The 18,100-nt window shown below is 48.2% G+C and overlaps 1 protein-coding gene across 3 annotated transcripts in view; it reads left to right on the top strand.

Annotated features, from left to right (window-relative positions):
• Nucleotides 1–18,100, top strand: part of NHSL3 (NHS like 3) — a 58,238-nt gene that overhangs the window by 27,419 nt on the left and 12,719 nt on the right. Inside the window, exon 1 of one of the 3 annotated variants that reach the window (XM_081203902.1) lies at nucleotides 11,467–11,754. The exons of the other annotated variants lie outside the window; for them this stretch is intronic. Coding sequence (XP_081060028.1) covers nucleotides 11,697–11,754 — 58 coding nt within the window. The 5' untranslated portion in view covers nucleotides 11,467–11,696. Of the gene's footprint in view, nucleotides 1–11,466; nucleotides 11,755–18,100 lie in introns of those variants that run through there. 3 annotated transcript variants of the gene reach the window in all.

Below are 18,100 nucleotides of genomic sequence, written 5' to 3'. Positions count from 1 at the left end.
TTTAGAGGGGGGTGTGTGTGCAGAAGGAACTTCTTTTTTTCATCTGGTTATCTCCCGCTTGGACTACTGCAATGCACTCTACGTGGGGCTACCTTTGAAGGTGACTCGGAAACTACAACTAATCCAGAATGCGGCAGCTAGACTGGTGACTGGGAGCGGCCGCCGAGACCATATAACACCGGTCTTGAAAGACCTGCATTGGCTCCCAGTACGTTTCCGAGCACAATTCAAAGTGTTGGTGCTGACCTTTAAAGCCCTAAACGGCCTCGGTCCAGTATACCTGAAGGAGCGTCTCCACCCCCATCATTCTGCCCGGACGCTGAGGTCCAGCGCCGAGGGCCTTCTGGCGGTTCCCTCATTGCGAGAAGCAAAGCTACAGGGAACCAGGCAGAGGGCCTTCTCGGTAGTGGCGCCCGCCCTGTGGAACGCCCTTCCAGCAGATGTCAAAGTGATAAACAACTATCTGACATTCAGGAGACATCTTAAGGCAGCCCTGTTCAGGGAAGTTTTTAACGTGTGATATTTTATTGTATTTTTGGTTTTTATGGAAGCCGCCCAGAGTGGCTGGGGAGGCCCAGCCAGATGGGCGGGGTATAAATAATAAATTATTATTATTATTATTATTATCTAAGCCAGTTTCCAGAATGAGGAGAGAGGTGTGCAGTTTGAGAGGAAGAGTCCCAGCTGATGGGCAGCAGAACAGCACCTGCTTGGCAGGTAAAATGTCCCAAGGTCAAGCCAGTGGCATCTCCGGTCAAAAGGGTAGCAAGGCTGGGGAAGGCAGTTCCTGTTATTGTTTGTTGCTGTTGTTGTTAATTTTTTTTACTTGCCCTTCACCAGCAGGTCCTAGGGCAGGTCATAGCCATTTAAAAGTCAGAATTAAAAACAATTAAAACAAATTGCAGCCACTGGAAGAGGGTGGGCCCTGAAAACATACATCTCACGTGTCAAAGGACAGGGTGAAAACAGTGCATCTTTGGCATTCCCCAAAAGCTGCCGTCTGCACCTACCTCTGTGGGGAAGGGGGAGGTTTCCATTAAGGGGCTGATAGCTGAGGTAGAGCCAGCCCTTCTCCAACACAGTGCCCTCCATATATTTTGGACTACAACTCCCATCAACACCTGCCAGCACAGCTGTGTCATCCAAGGCATAAATTGTGCATGCCAGTTGCCAGGGGCACCAGGTTGGCAAAGGCTGAGTACTGAGCTAAATGCCGTAGTGGGCTGACTCAACACAGGGTACCTCCATGTGGCAGAATTGTACCCCATTGCCCTATTTGTGACGTTGTAAGGGATCCTAGGGCGCCTGTACCTTATAGATTCTGCTCCGCTCCAATAACACTCAAACAGAGCTATTACCAAAGCATCAGTTGTGTTCTAGGCTTTTTGTTCCTTGGGACTCTTGCATATCTAGTTTAGGAGAGGCAGTTGTGATGCAGCCCCTTCCCGTAGCTCCCTGAGTGATGTGTGGTCTGAATGTGATATCTATCGGTCTATGTCTGTCTGTCTGTCTGTCTGTCTGTCTGTCTGTCTGTCTATCTATCTATCTATCTATCTATCTATCTATCTATCAGCTATCTATCTATCTATCTATCTGGAATTTGCCATATATACATACATCTATATACCGTATTTTTTGCTCTATAAGACTCACTTTTTCCCTCCTAAAAAGTAAGGGAAAATGTTTGTGCGTCTTATGGAGCGAATGTAGGCTGAGCAGCTATCACAGAAGCCAGAACAGCAAGAGGGATTGCTGCTTTCACTGCACAGTGATCCCTCTTGCTGTTCTGGCTTCTGAGATTCAGAATATTTTTTTTCTTGTTTTCCTCCTCCAAAAACTAGGTGCGTCTTGTGGTCTGGTGCGTCTTATAGAGTGAAAAATACGGTGTGTGTGTGTGTGTGTATATATATATATGAATGAATATATTCATTATATATTCAAAATATATTATTTTTTTGTTGCAGTTTAATCCTGAATATATCCAAGAGCAACCAAACTGGTGACCTCCAGTTCCCATCCGTCCAGCAGTACCATGCAGGGACTGATGGGAATTGTAGTCCAAAACACCTGGAAAGCCTCCGGTTGAGGAAGGCTGCACAAGAGCATTTCTTTGAGTTTTGCTGTGAACACGATACACTGCCCACGGAAATCCCACAGCAGAGTGTGATTTAGCTGTGAATCCTACACTGGAGAGGATTGCACTCAATAACCCTTTGGGTCTCTTCCAACTCAACAGTTCCATTATTAAATTTCTATACCGCTCTTCATCTGAGGATTACAGGGCGGTTTACAATAGAGAAACACAAAAATGCATACCATAATAATAGCCAAAAAGCATACCCCCGCCAGTATTGTTGTTTATTTAATTTCTATGATTCTGTGACTCCCTGGTAGGGAAAGGAGATCACTTGTCCTGCCTGAAATTGAGCTTGTGTGGCATGGGAAGACCGAGAAGGGACTGGGACATCTTTTCCCTCTCAGATGGTGACCTCTGCTTCCCATCTGCCCAGGAAATATCATCTGGCCCTGGGCTGCTGCATGAACAGGCTCAGTTCCTGCAGCAGGAAGAGTTCCACATGCTGTGTTGCTCCTGGGGTTCCTTCTCCTTGGGTGCCACCCTTCTGCGGCCTAGCCTGCCTTCTCAAGTGGCCTCACATCATGAAGGCAGGCGGGCAGGCAGGCAGGCAACCTCCTGCCTTTTGCTGTCTCTCCGGCTCTTCCTGTTCAGCCTGGGAAGTCTGCGTTTAGACATAAACCTGTTTGGTCGCTTTTCTAAGAATGGAGGGGAAGGCAGGGAGGCAGACAGGCTGACCCAGGGAGGAGCAGGGGGTGATGATGTGGCAGGCTGCCATGCAGGTGCTAATGCTATAGTGCCCAGCTCTCCTTTAGCCAAGGCCCAAAAGCACATTCTGCCTGAACTCTCCAGGGCGGGGAGATGTGCTGCCCTTGTTGTGCATTGTGGCACAACAAGAAAACCACCCCATTCTCTGGCCCTCTTTGCAGTTGCGAAGTGCCAGTGCAATGCCCGTGAGTATGTTTCCTGGTGGTGCCCACAGCCTCCCCCTCTCTGGCTGAAATTAGGCTTGAAAGAAGCCATTCATTGTAGTCAACGGGGGGGGGGGGGGGTGTTGTAGTACAAACAGGAAGTTTGTATATATTATGAAACAGAAAGTGATTAAAATAAGTATGCAAAGTGAATGCCAACAGATATGAAGGCTGTGCAGGTACCTGGACGGACAGCTCATTGGATTACTTCTGGGAGAAAGAAAGGCGGGGAAAATTAGTGTTGTGGTATAAGGAAAGAGGCTGGGCACAAAGCAGGAGGAGAAACCGAGATCAAAGTGGATATAATTATTATATTCCATGGTGCAACCTGCTTGGCTTCCGTGGGCGCTGAAGCCGTCTACAGAGGTCATCTGAACTTTGCGTCTTCAGGATGTTTGTGGCAATTGTAGCATTTTGGGTGTCATGTGGGAACCTCAGAGAACCATTCCCCTTTCTTTGCAATGCAGGGACATCCATGCCTCAAAACCAACCCTGGACCTCTTGATGCCATTATTCATAAATCATTTTCTAGAGCACTTTTTGGCATGCGCGGAAGTCCATAGCTATGATCTCATCTATGCTCAGTTGTCTCCTGCTGGCCGTTTCCTCCTCATTCTTGCTGCTTTCCTCGCACATGACGAATTTGGCCCCGGGAATCTCCTGCTGCTGCTCCAAGCCGGGCCTGAGTTTTGTGATGTATGAAAATTGGAATGTGTTTGGGGAGAGTGACGGAGCTGGGGTTACAGAGTTCAGGCGGCAACATGCACATTATTCTTCATTTCAGTGACACACACTTCAGCAAATGGGAATGTAAGAAAGAAGCATGTACAAAAAAATTATTTATGCCAGTGCTTATTGGAAGTAAAGACCTTCCCTTGAACAATCAGGGGTCCGCTTTCATTTGCAGAGGAGCAGCATGTATATGAGGGATGATCTTGCCACTTCATGGCCTGTGCAAAACCCTCTGGACAAGGGCTTCATAGTGTTGTTCACACACAGGGTACAGAATGGACAGGAAATAATAAACTATAACTGAAGTAAGAGCAAAGAAAATGAGGTGGGAGGGCCAACAAGAGCGATATTTTTGGTGCAAGAAAGAAAGTGATCAGGAACTCTGAATTATATGGGTGGGTCACACATGTCCCTACCCTGATAGTGAATTTTAATGAACGCAGTGGGATTTTCCACTGGAATGGTGGTTGCATGTGTGTGAGCTTGTTCTGTAGGACAATGTTGACTTCGGGACACCAATTGGCAATGTCATACAGCTGGCTGGATCACATTTGCATGTCTTGTTACATGACAACCACAACATTGCATGTTTGGGATTTTTTTTTAGTTTAATTTAGTTTCTCTTTAGAGAAGAGGTGAGTAAGAGGTGACACGGAGAAAGTGAGTAGAGGAAAGTTTTCCTCCCTGTCCAATAACACTAGAACTCATGGACATCCAGAAATGACTGGCTCATCTTTTTAAAACGATTAAATAGGCCTGTTAGCATAAAAAGGCCTCCCAAGAGATGCCTGAAAGTTCACAGTGAGGATGTTTTATAGTGCAACCCCTAGTGTGGATGTGCCATATCATCAATAGTCCAAAATGCACTTGCTTTTCTGTATTGCTCCCTCTCCCCCAGAACGCAGGATACAAAGTGCTCCACATCCATTCTCTCAGTAACAGCCTTGCAAGGGTGTCTAGTACTGCTGGGGCTGTAACTTCAGTGGTGTGGCCTGAAAGGCCTTGTTGATTATGATTGCCTGTGGATGCAAAGTGGTGTCACTGTATTATTTTTTTTTATAAAATATTTATTAAAGTTTCAGAAAAAGGAATTACATAAAAACAAAAAATACAAAAGTAAAAGACAAAAATAAAAATACAAGAAAAATACAGAATAAAAAAGTAAGTACACTTACAGAAAAAAGGAAAAAAATAAAAATAAAAAAATCAATCTTTCCATATCTTACATTCATATCCTTGTTTCCCTGACCTCCTCATACCTCCCTTTTTTGTGTTCCAATTCAGTTAATTAATTCAGCAATTTCTTTCCCTCCTTATTATCCTGATCTTTAATCTTAATATATTGTAACATTAAATTTTTACCTATTTAGAAATCCAATTTTCCATATTCTTTTATATCATTACAGCTAGAAACCACTTAACTTCAATCAAACATCATTCTAACATTCATTAATTTTGCAATATTTCTGTAAATAATCTTTAAATTTCTTCCAATCTTCTTCCACCGACTCTTCTCCCTGGTCTCGGATTCTACCAGTCATTTCCGCCAATTCCATGTAGTCCATCACTTTCATCTGCCATTCTTCCAAAGTGGGTAGATCTTGTGTCTTCCAATACTTTGCAATGAGTATTCTTGCTGCTGTTGTAGCATACATAAAGAAAATTCTGTCCTTCTTTAACACCGATTGGCCGACTATGCCCAGGAGAAAGGCCTCTGGTTTCTTCAAGAAGGTATATTTAAATACCTTTTTCAGTTCATTATATATCATTTCCCAGAAAGCCTTAATCCTTGGGCACGTCCACCAAAGGTGAAAGAATGTACCTTCAGTTTCTTTACATTTCCAACATTTATTATTGGGCAAATGATAGATTTTTGCAAGCTTGACTGGGGTTATGTACCACCTGTATATCATTTTCATAATATTCTCTCTTAAGGCATTACATGCTGTAGCAAAGTGGTGTCACTGTAGGCTGGGTTGGGCAACCCTTTGACTCTCAAGAGCTACTTTCTCAAGGGGATAATCTGCCAAGGGGGAGGCTACATGCTGATGGGGAGGCCACCCTCTTTTCTCTCCTCCGCATCCAGAGGACTGCAGGGGGAAGGACTGTGTTTGCAGAGGGCTTCTGAACTTAGGCCAAGGGCTGTGGATTGTCCTCCTTGGCATCTTTGTTGTGAAAGGGTTAAATCAGCCCAAGTGCTGCAGCTGGGGCTGATGGGAATTGTAGTCCCAAACCTCTGGAGGGCACCAGGCTTGCAAAGGCTGCCCTGTATACCTTACACTGGAGAACAGAGCGGGAAGCCAATTCACTTTTAGACCAGAAGGCCTGTGTAGACACCCTTAAGGAGTTCAATGACTCATCATTTGAACCAGGGACATCCTGGTTCACAGTCTTTTCGGTGCTGCCCCAGCATCACACAGTACCACAATCTAAAGGTGCCTCATTTATGCCAGAGGTTCAGGACCGATGAGCAAGTCTGATTTGAGATGAGCCACTGGCTCTGTCTGGGCATGTTGCTGGCAGAACAAGAGGCTGCAAATGAAAGTCAAATTCAGCAGGAAATCAGCAGCTATTTCTGGAAAGCCTTTGAGGGCTTCTCTCCCTGTTTAGCCTCTTTTGATATTCTAGTGCCCAATCACTCTGGGAGAGAATCACAAGAGACAAGGAGCTTGGGGTGAGTGAGGGGAGCGGGTCGCAGTGAAACCATTTTGCTCCTTGGGAGAAGAGCAAGGCAGGTGTGCAACAGTTACCTGCACTTCGGATGCTTCTGTTTTAATTCAGTTCAACCGCTGCAGCTTCCCCCAAAGAATCTTGGGAACTGAAGTTTGGTGCAGGGTGGGGCGGGTGATGATGCTTCAGAAGCCAAGAAGCTCCTAATTACACAAGGCTAAGAGTCAAAGGGGCACGTGGCACGTTAAAGACTATTATGGTTTTCTGCATCCTTTGCCCTACAGGTGTTTTGTACTGAAATAGACCATCACCCCAGGCATTCTGGCTGGAAATTGTCCAAAACATCTGGAGGGCAAGCACCAAGTTGGCAAAAGCTGCCCTACTTCTTCAGAGTCAGCTTAAGAGCTGCATTGTCCAGAGCACCAGGAAGAACTTCTCTCTCTCTCTCTCTCTCTCTCTCTCTCTCTCTCTCTCTCTCTCTTTCTTTCTTTCTTTCTTTCTTTCTTTCTCCCACCCCTTTTGCTAATGGCATATGAATGTTTATTTCTGCCTCAATGGTGGTGTGGCTTGATCATCTTATGCCCTGGACTCTAGGTAGCCATGTGCATTACTTCCATTGTGAAGCACCACATTTCAGATCCTCCCCACTGCCATTCCCTGCTTTGCAACTGCTTCTACGTTCCTGACATGTTAGAGCAACAAACAAACAAAAAAGCAACTTAACAAGCCTGATTTTTTAAAAAAGAAAAGAAATGCTCTGAGCATGTGCAGTTACACTTTTGAAGCACAGTACAACAGGAGTAATCAATCAGTCAGTCAGTCAGTCAGTCAGTCAATCAAAACAGAGTGTTTTTGTTATGCTCTGTTGACCCATAAACAAAGTGCGACTACAAAATCACAGCCTCCATGGAGCCCATTACTAATTATTAACACTGGCAAGCTAGCAAGTCTGAGAGGTAGGACAGCATTCTGACTTATTGCTCGCTGTTCTGGGATAGATTTATTAAGTCCCCTTAAGGAAGATGCTCAGTAGGGTCTGTAACAAAGGGAGCCGCCGCCTGGTAAGAGGATAAGTTATGAGTTCTCTAACCTCTTGATAAAAATCTACAGTGGATGAGAGACTGTTTGAATCTCCAAACCGTTACAAAGACGGCATCTGCCCTTGAAGGGAACTCTGGCAAATCTAAGATTTTGGAGGATGAAACAATAAAATGAGTGAATGAAATTGCTTTTTTATACTTAGGTATATTAAGGGAATTTGTATATGGCATATGTGCTTGATTGAGGCAGGTAAACAGAGACTGCCTGGACCTGGGTTGCTATAGGGTTTTTATTTTCTATTTATTTATTTTTTGCCCTTTAATAATTTCACATAGGCTGATAAAGAAGTACTGTAGAGCAGGGGTAGGGGATCTCTTTTAGCCCACAGGCTGCCTTCTCTCATGGGGAACCTTCCAGGAGCCGTCTAGGGGCAGGTGACAACAGCAGCAACAACAACAACATTTATACCCCACCCATTTGACTGGGTTGCATTGGATGTGGCTATTAACTTTGTACAGTAAGGCTGCATTACAGAGCCACACCATACATTTACAGCATGTCCAACACACATTTAAAGTGCATGACTTTCCCCAAAAGAATTCAGGGAACTGTAGTTTGTTTGGGGTGCTGGGAATTGCCACTCTGTGAGCGGGGAAGCTAAAGTTGGGGGTGGGGAGCCATGTGCATTGAGTGGCTCTGCCCATACAACCCATCCCCTGCAGCAAAGAAAAGGCAAGGAGACATCCTGACTAGGCAAAAACACTTGAGGGCACGGAGCAGGACTGGGGAAGGGTGCAGCCTTGAGGGGAGTCCCAACAGCTGGACAAAGAGGCCCAGAGGGCCAAATCATTCACCACGAGAGCCAGTGTGGTGTAGTGGTTAAGAGCGGTAGTCACGTAATCTGGGAAACCGGGTTCGTGTCTCGGCTCCTCCACATGCAGCTGCTGGGTGACCTTGGGCCAGTCACACTTCTGTGAAGTCTCTCAGCCCCACTCACCTCACAGAGTGTTTGTTGTGGGGGAGGAAGGGAAAGGAGAATGTTAGCCGCTTTGAGACTCCTGAAGGGGAGTGAAAGGCGGGATATCAAATCCAAACTCTTCTTCTTCTTCTTCTTCACTCACAAGCCTGAGGTTCCCCACCCTTGAAGTGGAAGGTGGCCTTTGCCTAGCAGAGTCCTAGTCCTGGTTGCATTTCCTTGAGCTACACTGTAAGGAGAAATCTCAAGATGGAGACCCAGAGATTCATGGGTAATGATGAGGGAGAAGGGGAAGGCCCAGAAAGAATGCAGGAGTCTCTGTATCTGTCTCCGAAGCCCTGGGCTGGACACAGCCACCTTAAATAGATGATTAGCTTGGCTGGTGTCCGAGGTGGTTGTTTTGTGATGCCATCAGGTTACGGTTTTTTTGGAGCAATACAAACCTAAGTAAAAAGCTCCTGCCTGAAGGAAGTTACAGTCGCAAGTAGACAGAGAGAAGGCAAGGCCGAGGCGAGGAATGTCTGTAATTTCACCTAGATGGCTCCTCAGGGTTGGGTTCGGTTCAGTTGGGGGGGGGAGCACTGATAAGTCCTCGCCCCTAGCTGCCCCCCAGGTCATACACCTTACTGCCCCTGCCTCCCACCCCCAACTCAGTGCTCTCCATATGTTTTGGACTATAACTCCCATCAGCCTCAGCAGGGGCTGATGGGAGATGTAGTCCAAAGCATGGCACAGGGGCAGGCATTTCTAATGGATCACTTTGTTGGCTTGAGTAGGGTCCCTCTCCATCCTTTCCCCCCATACCTGTCTTAGCTCCCCATTTGGTCACCCAAGTGCCAGATGACAATGGCTGTTGCTGCTGGAGAATGAGCCAGCAGCACCTCTTCTCTCTCCCAGCCCTGCATGCTTGGAGCGCCCCTTGTCTGAGTGCCTTGCCGCCTGCCAGATGGCGTGGGCCTGACCTGCCGGGGTCTCCTCTCTTTCTAAGTGGCCTGATGAATATTCAGCTGTGGGGTGGGGGGGTGAGGTTCTCCAGAAGGGTGAAAAGAGGACCCTGACAGCTGGCAATGAAAAGACTTAATTTGCTCTGCAATGAAAGTAAGAGGAAGAGCTGAGGCTGAGCGGAGTTTAAGAAACAGAGTCTGCACAGGCCGTGTGCAGGAAACCCTACAAGATAAAGCATCCCCAGCTGGAGAAAACTTTTTTTTTTTTTTTTTTTTATAAAATTTTTATTGGTTTTACGAAATTTTTTAAAAAACAAACAAACACTTAAGAAAACAAACATACACGTATAATTTCATAACATATTTTCATAAACCTCTTTTCTAAGACTTCCCCATACCCCCCCTTTCTGCATCCCAGTGTCCATAATTTTGTAGCAACTCCCAATTGTTACTTTCCAACCTTAATCATCTTAGTCATCTCTATATTCTAACCTTATGTCACTGTATCCCTTTGTTCCTAAGAACCAAAACACTCTAACATTCATTAAGTTTATAATAGTCCTTAAGATATCTTTTGAATTTTCTCCATTCTTCTTCCGCTGTCTCCCAGCTGGAGAAAACTGCTGCAGAGAAAGGAGACTGCATTGATGGCACACATTTCTGCATTTGGAACTTCTGGCTCTTCCCTAGTGCCTGAAATCTGTCTGTGGGGGAAATTTACTCTGCACGCCCTCAGTTGCACATGGGGATGAGGGCCTCTCCTGTGTGGGGAAGCTGCTCCTTGCTATGGGTGTGGGGGACAAGTGTTAGTACAATGGAGTCCAGGCACAACGCAATGTTCACACATGGCAAAGAGGAAAGGGAGGGGAGAGAGAGTCGCAACAGTTCCAACTTGTAGCAAGAGGATCATGGGAAGCTGCCTTATACAGTGGTACCTCTGGTTACGTACTTAATTTGTTCTGGAGGTCTGTTCTTAACCTGAAACTGTTCTTAACCTGAAGCACCACTTTAGCTAACGGGGCCTCCTGCTGCTGCTGCTGCTGCTGTTGCGCCGGAGCACGATTTCTGTTCTCAATCTGAAGCAAAGGTCTTAACCCGAGGTACTATTTCTGGGTTAGCGGAGTCTGTAACCTGAAGCATATGTAACCTGAAGCGTATGTAACCTGCGGTACCACTGTACTGAGTCAGGCTCACTGGTCCATCCTGCTCTGTGTTGTGCAGTCAGGGGACTTCAACCTTTTCAGATCTGGTTTTAAACCAAATGTGCATTTGGGAACCTGTTTTTTAAAAATATTTTACCATATGTTTGCATAGTGCTCCTGTTGCAACCCACCTTGAATCAGGCCATGTCCCACCCATCTGTTGAAGAGCAGTGGTCCACACTGACTGGCAGCAAGCGTCTCTCCAGGGGTTCCAGCAGGCATCTCTCCCAGAGACGCCAGCAATTGACTCTGGGACCTTCTGCATGCAAGGCAGAAAGCCTAACTTTCTAAGCAGGTCTTCCTAAGGCTCCCAGACGGGATTCATGTGTGCACATTTGCAGCTGCTTCCTCACTTTCTGAATGCTTCTGAGGATCCTGGAGTGAGGCCACTGTGAGGGGGCTGCCTGAGACAATGCCCCCATTCTTTACTGTGGCCCTTTTGCCCCCCACCTCCAGTCAACAGGTGAGGAATGGGTGCTCCTGCGAAGCTGCCCAAGTTGTGTACAGTTCACGTGTTCGCTACTTACTAGTTGTTATTGTTTTTACATTTCCAAACCTGTTCTTAAAGCCTTTTTGTTATCATGCTCCAAAAGGCAGGCCTTTACAGGTGAGCGGTTTCCCGAGTGCTTGCGCAGCCTCAAGCTAAAGCAGTTTTGAATGGGGTACCCTGGGAGGAGGGAATTGGGCCTGCAAGACCCGGCCCTGAGCCTGGAGGGTCCGCATCCCTTCCTGCCGCCCAGATATTGCGGGGGGAGGGGCTGAGAAGCGGAGAAGTCCCCCCCCGCCCGTCCCCTCCATTGTTGCCCGCGCCGCCTTCTGAGGACCCCGACGGCGCTGGCGGCGGCGGCGGCAGCAGCAGCAGGAGCGGCGCTCTCTCTCCTTCGGCGCCCAAACCCTCCCGGGGCGAAGCGGCGGCAGCGGCTGCGCTGGTCCCGCCCCGGCGAGGGAGGCGGCCGACGAGGGATGCTGAAGGAGAAAGGGACGAAGAGGCGCCTTGCCTCACCGTCGAGGGTTGGCTGAAGAGGAAGAGGACGCTGCCGGAGCAGCTGCAGCAGCCGCCCGGAGCGGGCCGGGCCGGGGGTCGGGATGGTGGTCTTCCTCGGGAGGAACCTCCCGTCGCTGCTGAAGCTCTTCAAGAAGAAGGGTGAGCCGGGGCGCGGCCGGGGCAGGGTGGCGTCCCGCCGGCGGGCTGGGCACCGGGGAGGGAAGCGAGCGAGCCCGAGACCCCCACCCTCCTCAGTCTTCGTGAACTTCTTCGGGGTCTGCAGCCGAGCGCAGGATCGGGCTTGCCCGGGGATTTCCCATTAAGCCCCCGGCCCTCACCCCCGCGCAAGGGTGTGTAGATTTACTCGAGAGTAAGTCTCACCACCATCCGCTGCGTGCGCGCGCGCGCGCTTAGGATCGCAGCCCTGCAGTGCAATCCTTACGGGTCTACTCGGAAGTAAGCCCCACGCGCTTCTTTGGAATCGGGACTTTGGGGTGGGGGGTAAACTCGGGGAGGCGGCTGACTTGGGGGTGCAGCTGAAAGACCGGAAACTCTGGGCGGCGGAGCTTGCCCTTTGTCACCGTCGGGATGTTCGGCCCGGGGTTGGCTTTGCAAAGGGGGCTTGTGTCTATGGAGCTTCGGGGAGGGGGCCGGGGGGAGGTATGTGCCACCCGAGGCCCCTCTGCACGGCGTCTTTGGGATCCGCTGCCTGCGTCTGCCCCAGCCAGCGGTGGGGAATCTGCGTGGTGATGGAGGAAGGGGGGTGACTGGAAACAGCATCCCCCACCCCACCCAGTGTGTCTCTCCTGTGTTCTTTTCCAACAGGGTAGGGGTCCCCCCCCCCCTCAGCTGCCTTCCTCGCCTTGTTGAAGCCAGCAGCATCTAAGCTTTTAGGAAGCAGGGCTTGTTTGCCCATCTCTGCAGCGATTCTGCAGCCTCCTGCCTCTCCCCCCACCTTTCTCCGCTCAGATTTTGTTTTTCTCCTCTTTGGATGCTGGAAGCAAGAGAGGAGGATGAGTTAAATCTGATTCGGCAGGAACTGAACAGTTGCGCGTGTGGCGGCGGCGGCGGGAACTCCCCTCCCTTTGCTCTTTTTTCCCTCTCGCTGGCCGAGGGGTAGAAATTGCAAGGTCAACGCAGCGTTCCTGAAGCATCTTAAGGTGCACTTTGAGAAGCAGCCTAGCCCAGTGGTTAGTGCAGGTGTAACCTAGTGTGGTCTCCCAGTTCCACGTGGCTTTTCTTTATCATAATGCTGGCCGTACATTAAATATGTGGCTGTCTGAAGAGACACAGAGATAATTTATGTTCATCTTCCCCACCCCAATTACTGTTTCGCGGGTTTTTGAGACTACAACTCCCATTAGCCCCAGCCAGCATGAGTTATAGTTCAAAACAGCTGGAGGGGCACCAGGTTGGAGAAGATTAAACATTTTAAAAGCACCAAGTATTCTACTTGTGGGAGAAAGTTGCAGGCATCCAGTTGACCTGGGTTCAGAAGTTCTTCTCATTGTAAGGTGAGGCAACATTTAACAAAAGATTGGAGGGACTTTTGCGAACTAAGAGCATTACTTAGAAGTTAGGAGTACCTCTCTTCATGGGCATAGCCAGGGTTTTTGTTGGGGGGACAGGCCTTTTGCTTGTGTGGAGGGGGGCAGAACCCCCACTGTGTATTTTTATTGATTTGGGGGGGCAGCTGCCCCTCCCTGCCCCCCCCCCCCGCTACACCCATGCCTCTCTTGAAACTGAAACCATTTTTGGTGAAGCATCCCACAGCAATCTGAACAGCCTTGGAACAACCCCAGCTTCTTCGGGCTTCACTGAATAAGGAGGTTTAGGCACATATTAGACCTTTGCATGCTTTTATGTGCTTTGATGGGCAGATCCTGATTCACCTGCTGCCCATATCTGCTCTCATAGAACACTACACTACTGCTAAGTCTCAGTTTAGATGATGAGATCAAGTCCTGTGCAGTTCCTGGTTGCTGTTTGGCATCCTGTCTCTGGTATCCTTTTGACCGCAGAGCCCCTCCCCATTCTGTTCCCCAGCTGTGTGGTTCTCCATGGGTCAGGCACCCTAGACAGGTTCCTTTTGCTTTCCAGAGAGAGGTTGGTGCGGAGAACCTGCTTTATTTGCTTTGCTTTGCATTTGCCCAGGGAAGAGAATGGATGTATGAGCAATACTTTAGTAAAGAGGCTCCATCAGTATTGATCTTGCTCTTAACACAGAGAACAAAGATGGAGCTTGGGGGGGGGGAGGGTGAGTGGCAGAACCAAATCCAGTGCAGAGTCAGCATCTCCAGGCCTGCAGGGATCAAGGTGACCTTGGAGAAAAACGGTTCACTTCTCTCTCATCTCGGCATGGGGCTGGGGGCCTTGTGTAGGCAGGAAGATTCTCCCATTCTTTATTTTGTCTGGGTTTTCTGTGTGTCGGCGATGATGAAGCTGTGGCCCTCCAGATGTTGTTGGACTCCATCCTCTGACATGACCAGTGGGCAGGGATGGTGGGAGCAACTCCCGAAGGGCCACAGGTGCTCAAAGCTTTTCTTAGCTCCTGTTGAAATCTTGTGATGTTGGTAGTCTTTTAGGGGTTGGTGTGTGGAGTTCCCTGCTCCCATTCCATAGCCCAGTCCACTGAGTCCTTAGCCAAGGGGCAGATCCTGGTAGCTCATATCCGGCAGGCACTTTTCTGCTTGTTGTCTCTCCTGATGACTTCAGGCTCTCCAGCAATGAAGCAGTCTCTTTCCTGTGGGCTTGGAATGAACTTTCTGCGTTAAGGTTGAACCTCTCATCATCAAGACACAGAGGAATGTTAAGTAGCCTAATTGCTAGCTTTGTGTTTGTTTCTGATTGATGCTTAGTGCTTGAGAGGCACATAATTGCTGCCATGTTTAGAGGTTCAGTCTTCAGCATCCCAAATATGAAAGGATATTGGGGGTGCGAGCTGGGAAGGACTTCCCTTCTGGGATATTGCCGGGTGTGGGCTACGGCAGGGGTGGGGAGATGGGCCACAAATCTTTTTCTGAATGGCCCAAGTGGTTTTTGTGGGTAATGAACTTGGGGAGAAATTGAATGCGTATGCATGATCTGGGTTACTCAGTGGGATAGTTGTTCCTCAAAAAGTCAAATAAATTTATCTAGGGAGCGATAGATAGGGACTGTTGAGTAGATTTGTAGCAAGATCTGGTGGGGAAATTAACTGGGTAAATTAATTGAATTGGACCTGATTTGGATGGCTTGGGATGAGGTGCAAATGAATTTATTTGGAGTGATTTGCATAGGAAATTCTTTGGTTTTCATTCTACAACATATGGAGATCTATACATATCAATGAGCACATGCATGTCCTATGCAAGTGCTTCCAGTCTCTTTAAGTACATAGCAACACTGCTTCACTCTACCTGGACCAGGAATAAACAGGACTGGGTTACTTAGACAGGTGGTCCAATTTGTATGGTGGTTTCAAGGTGCTCTAACACCACACATAGCTCTTCTAGGATACTCCCAACTGCACCTTTTTCAGGCAGCCCTAAGTGTGAAAAAAGGTGTAGTGAGTGTACAAACAGGTATTGGAAGAGAGGAATAGTCGCTTCCACCAAAGGGCAACCTCATAATCTGGTTCATCTCCCCTTGGGACAAGCCCCTTACCTGGTTGCCCTCTGTTTAAATGCCAAGCTGTATGCTGTGTTGGAGTTCCATGTTTGGCACACTGAAAATAATATTTTTGTACAAGCAATTGTGAGGGGCCCTGATTTGAAGCAGGACTGTGGAGGAGGGGTCTAATCAGAGGCCCCCAGTCTAAATCTGCCTCCCTTGGAGCTGCTATTAGCCAGAGGGAAATTGTGTTGGTTTAAAACCCACCACCCTTTGTGATGGGCCTAGATGCACAGAGACTAGAGTGGCAGACTGAGTTGGGGGATGTTGTTGGAGGTGCTGCGCGCTTTTCCATATATCTCCATGTTTTGCAACACCTCCCCTGTGCAAGCAGTGTGGCCGTTGCCATTCTGGTGCCCACCAGATATTCGGATGACAGTTCCTATCAGCCAGGTGATGGCTGGGCTCTAGTTAGGCGTTCCCAGAGTATCAGCCAGCAAGTTGGGTTATATATAACTATCTAAATACCTCTTAAGAGCTGAGTGGGTGGGCAGAAATGCCTGGGGAGTTCCCGGGGTGTGTTTTGACTTGCCAGGGTAGAGGCATGCAAAAGCCTCCTATAATTGTTTGGAGACAGTGAAGAGTTTTGCACAAGGGCTTTCCTCTTGGCACAGTTTCCCTTGGCAGCTAGATTCCGTCGCCCACCCCACTCTGAAGACTCAGGCAGGGTAATGGTGTTTCTGTCTTTCAAACCATTTTCATACAAAAGGTTAAGACCAGAGTGGAACATACTGTCTGTCTTTCTAATAGTAAATGGAAAGGCAGGACTTTTTGCACGGCTTGATTCTGTCCTGGTGTAGGATATTCTATTTAATCCCAAAACTGCCAGTAAGGAGTGTGTTGTTCTCACCAACCATCCTGTGAAAGGAAAGAGCTTCCTTTCTAGTCGGCCTCTCCTGTCTAAATGATGGTGCCTGCTGTCAGTTCTCCCTACCATACCTCTTCCTAAATATGCCTTTTTAACGAGCTATTCCATCGCCTGCTTTTGGCTCTTCCACACACAACTTTTGGCCAGTGTGTCCTAGGCTGTAAATAAGTGCTCTATACAGGAACAGAGTTGTGTGTTCAATAAAAGAGTCATGGGAATACTCATCCATCAAAACTAGATACTTGCTTTTATTTTGGTAAAAGATCAGCAGCTGATATTCTTGGCATCATACTGTAGTCTAAAAAGACAAAGTTGTTCCCTTTGTGGCATCCTGCTTTTTAGCTGGCCAATAATAATATAGTTGCTTTATTTCTAAAAGAATCCCAGGTTGTGGGGTTCTGACTAGTCAGTGGTTGTCCAGACTTAAAAGTCATGATTTTTGCCTTGATTGGACTAAAGAAACAATCTGGGTGGTTTGGGAAAGTAACCTTTGCCTTGGTAGAAAGGGCAGGGGGCCGTTTTTATGCTTGCGTGCAGTTCCTTTCTCAGGAGGCAGGCCAGGAAATAAAAAACAGAGAGAACCACCAGCAGCTTAATCCCCTACTCAAACCCCGGGGAAACATTTTCCATGCAGGTCCCAGCTTCAATCCCTGGCATCTTCAGGTAGGGCTGGGGAAGAACCCCTCCCTGAAATTCCCAAGAGCTGCTGCGAATCAGTGTAGATGGTCCTGTGTTTGATGGACCAATGGGCTGACTCCAAATAAGGCAGCATCCTGTGTTCCTATGGCGACTGGCACACAGGAGCAAACTGTTCCTCTTTCAATAGGCTTGTTCAGGAATACACCCGATATCTGCTTCTCTGTCCTCCCGTCCCTCTGAACTCACCCCCCCTTCTTCTGGAAGGTAGCTGCTGTTGTTTTGGTGTGTGGCAAAATGTGCTGAGCACTGCCCCTTTAAGCTGGACTGCCTCGCTGGTGCTGTGTGTGTGTGTGTGTGTGTGTGTGTGTGCAAGGTGCACAGATATTTCTGGTATCAGTCATGTGATCCTGCCCTGGGGTGCTTTCGCTTATTCAGAGCACTGGCTTTAAAGGCTCAGGCTTTGGACATGCAGAGCCTGCAGCCTCCCACTGCTGAGAGCAAGGGCAGTGAATGCTGGTGTCAGATCACCTCTGTCAGTGGAGAAGGGTTGTAAAGAGATCCCAGGGGCTGTCATGGTTACACTGGGCAGGGGGTGGCTCTCCTGCAGCAGAGATGCAGGCGTCACTAGTTATTCCTCCCAGCAAAGTATTGAGCTACAGTGGTACCTCTAGATGCGAATGGGAACTGTTCTGGAGCCCTGTTCACATCCTGAAGTGAACGCAACCCGCGTCTGCGCAGGTTGCAACTCGCCGCTTCTGCGCATGCGCGTGATGTCATTTTGAGCGTCTGCACATGCACGAGCGGCGAAACCCAGAAGTAACGTGTTCCGTTACTTCCGAGTCGCTGCAGAGCGCAACCTGAAAATGCTCAACCTGAAGCAACTTCAACCCGAGGTATGACTGTATTGTTTAAAATATCCCTCCAGTTTATCCTGTTCCTCCACTAGGCAAAGTGGCTCATCATTGGAACGTAAACATCCACAATAGATCACTGAAATCATGTATGACAAGAGCAAGAGGCCAATGGCTGCAATCCTGAGTGCACATTTACTTGGGAGTAAGTCTCTCTGAACTCTGTTGGACTTGCTTCTGAGTAATGCACAGCAAAGCTCTGCAAAGCTGGTGTCTGCTTGACTGGTCACTGGCTGCTCTTGAACCCTTGACCCTCGCAAGAGTTCCATGCAATGGCTGGGACGAGGCGGGGGGGGGGGCACAATCAGCACAAGTACCACTCCTGATGTTTTTGCAAAACTCCCCAGCCCCTGGCTTGCATGTGCTTGGTTAAAATACATGTCACTAATTATGCATAGCTACAAAAGAGTTAGATGAACAGTGGCTAATACTGTCT

The sequence above is a fragment of the Podarcis bocagei genome, assembly GCF_964188305.1.
Source record: "Podarcis bocagei genome assembly, chromosome: 7".
Taxonomy (NCBI): Eukaryota; Metazoa; Chordata; class Lepidosauria; order Squamata; family Lacertidae; genus Podarcis; species Podarcis bocagei.
The sequence above is the reverse complement of the archived record's forward strand: the minus strand, read 5'-3'. Positions and strand labels throughout refer to the sequence as shown.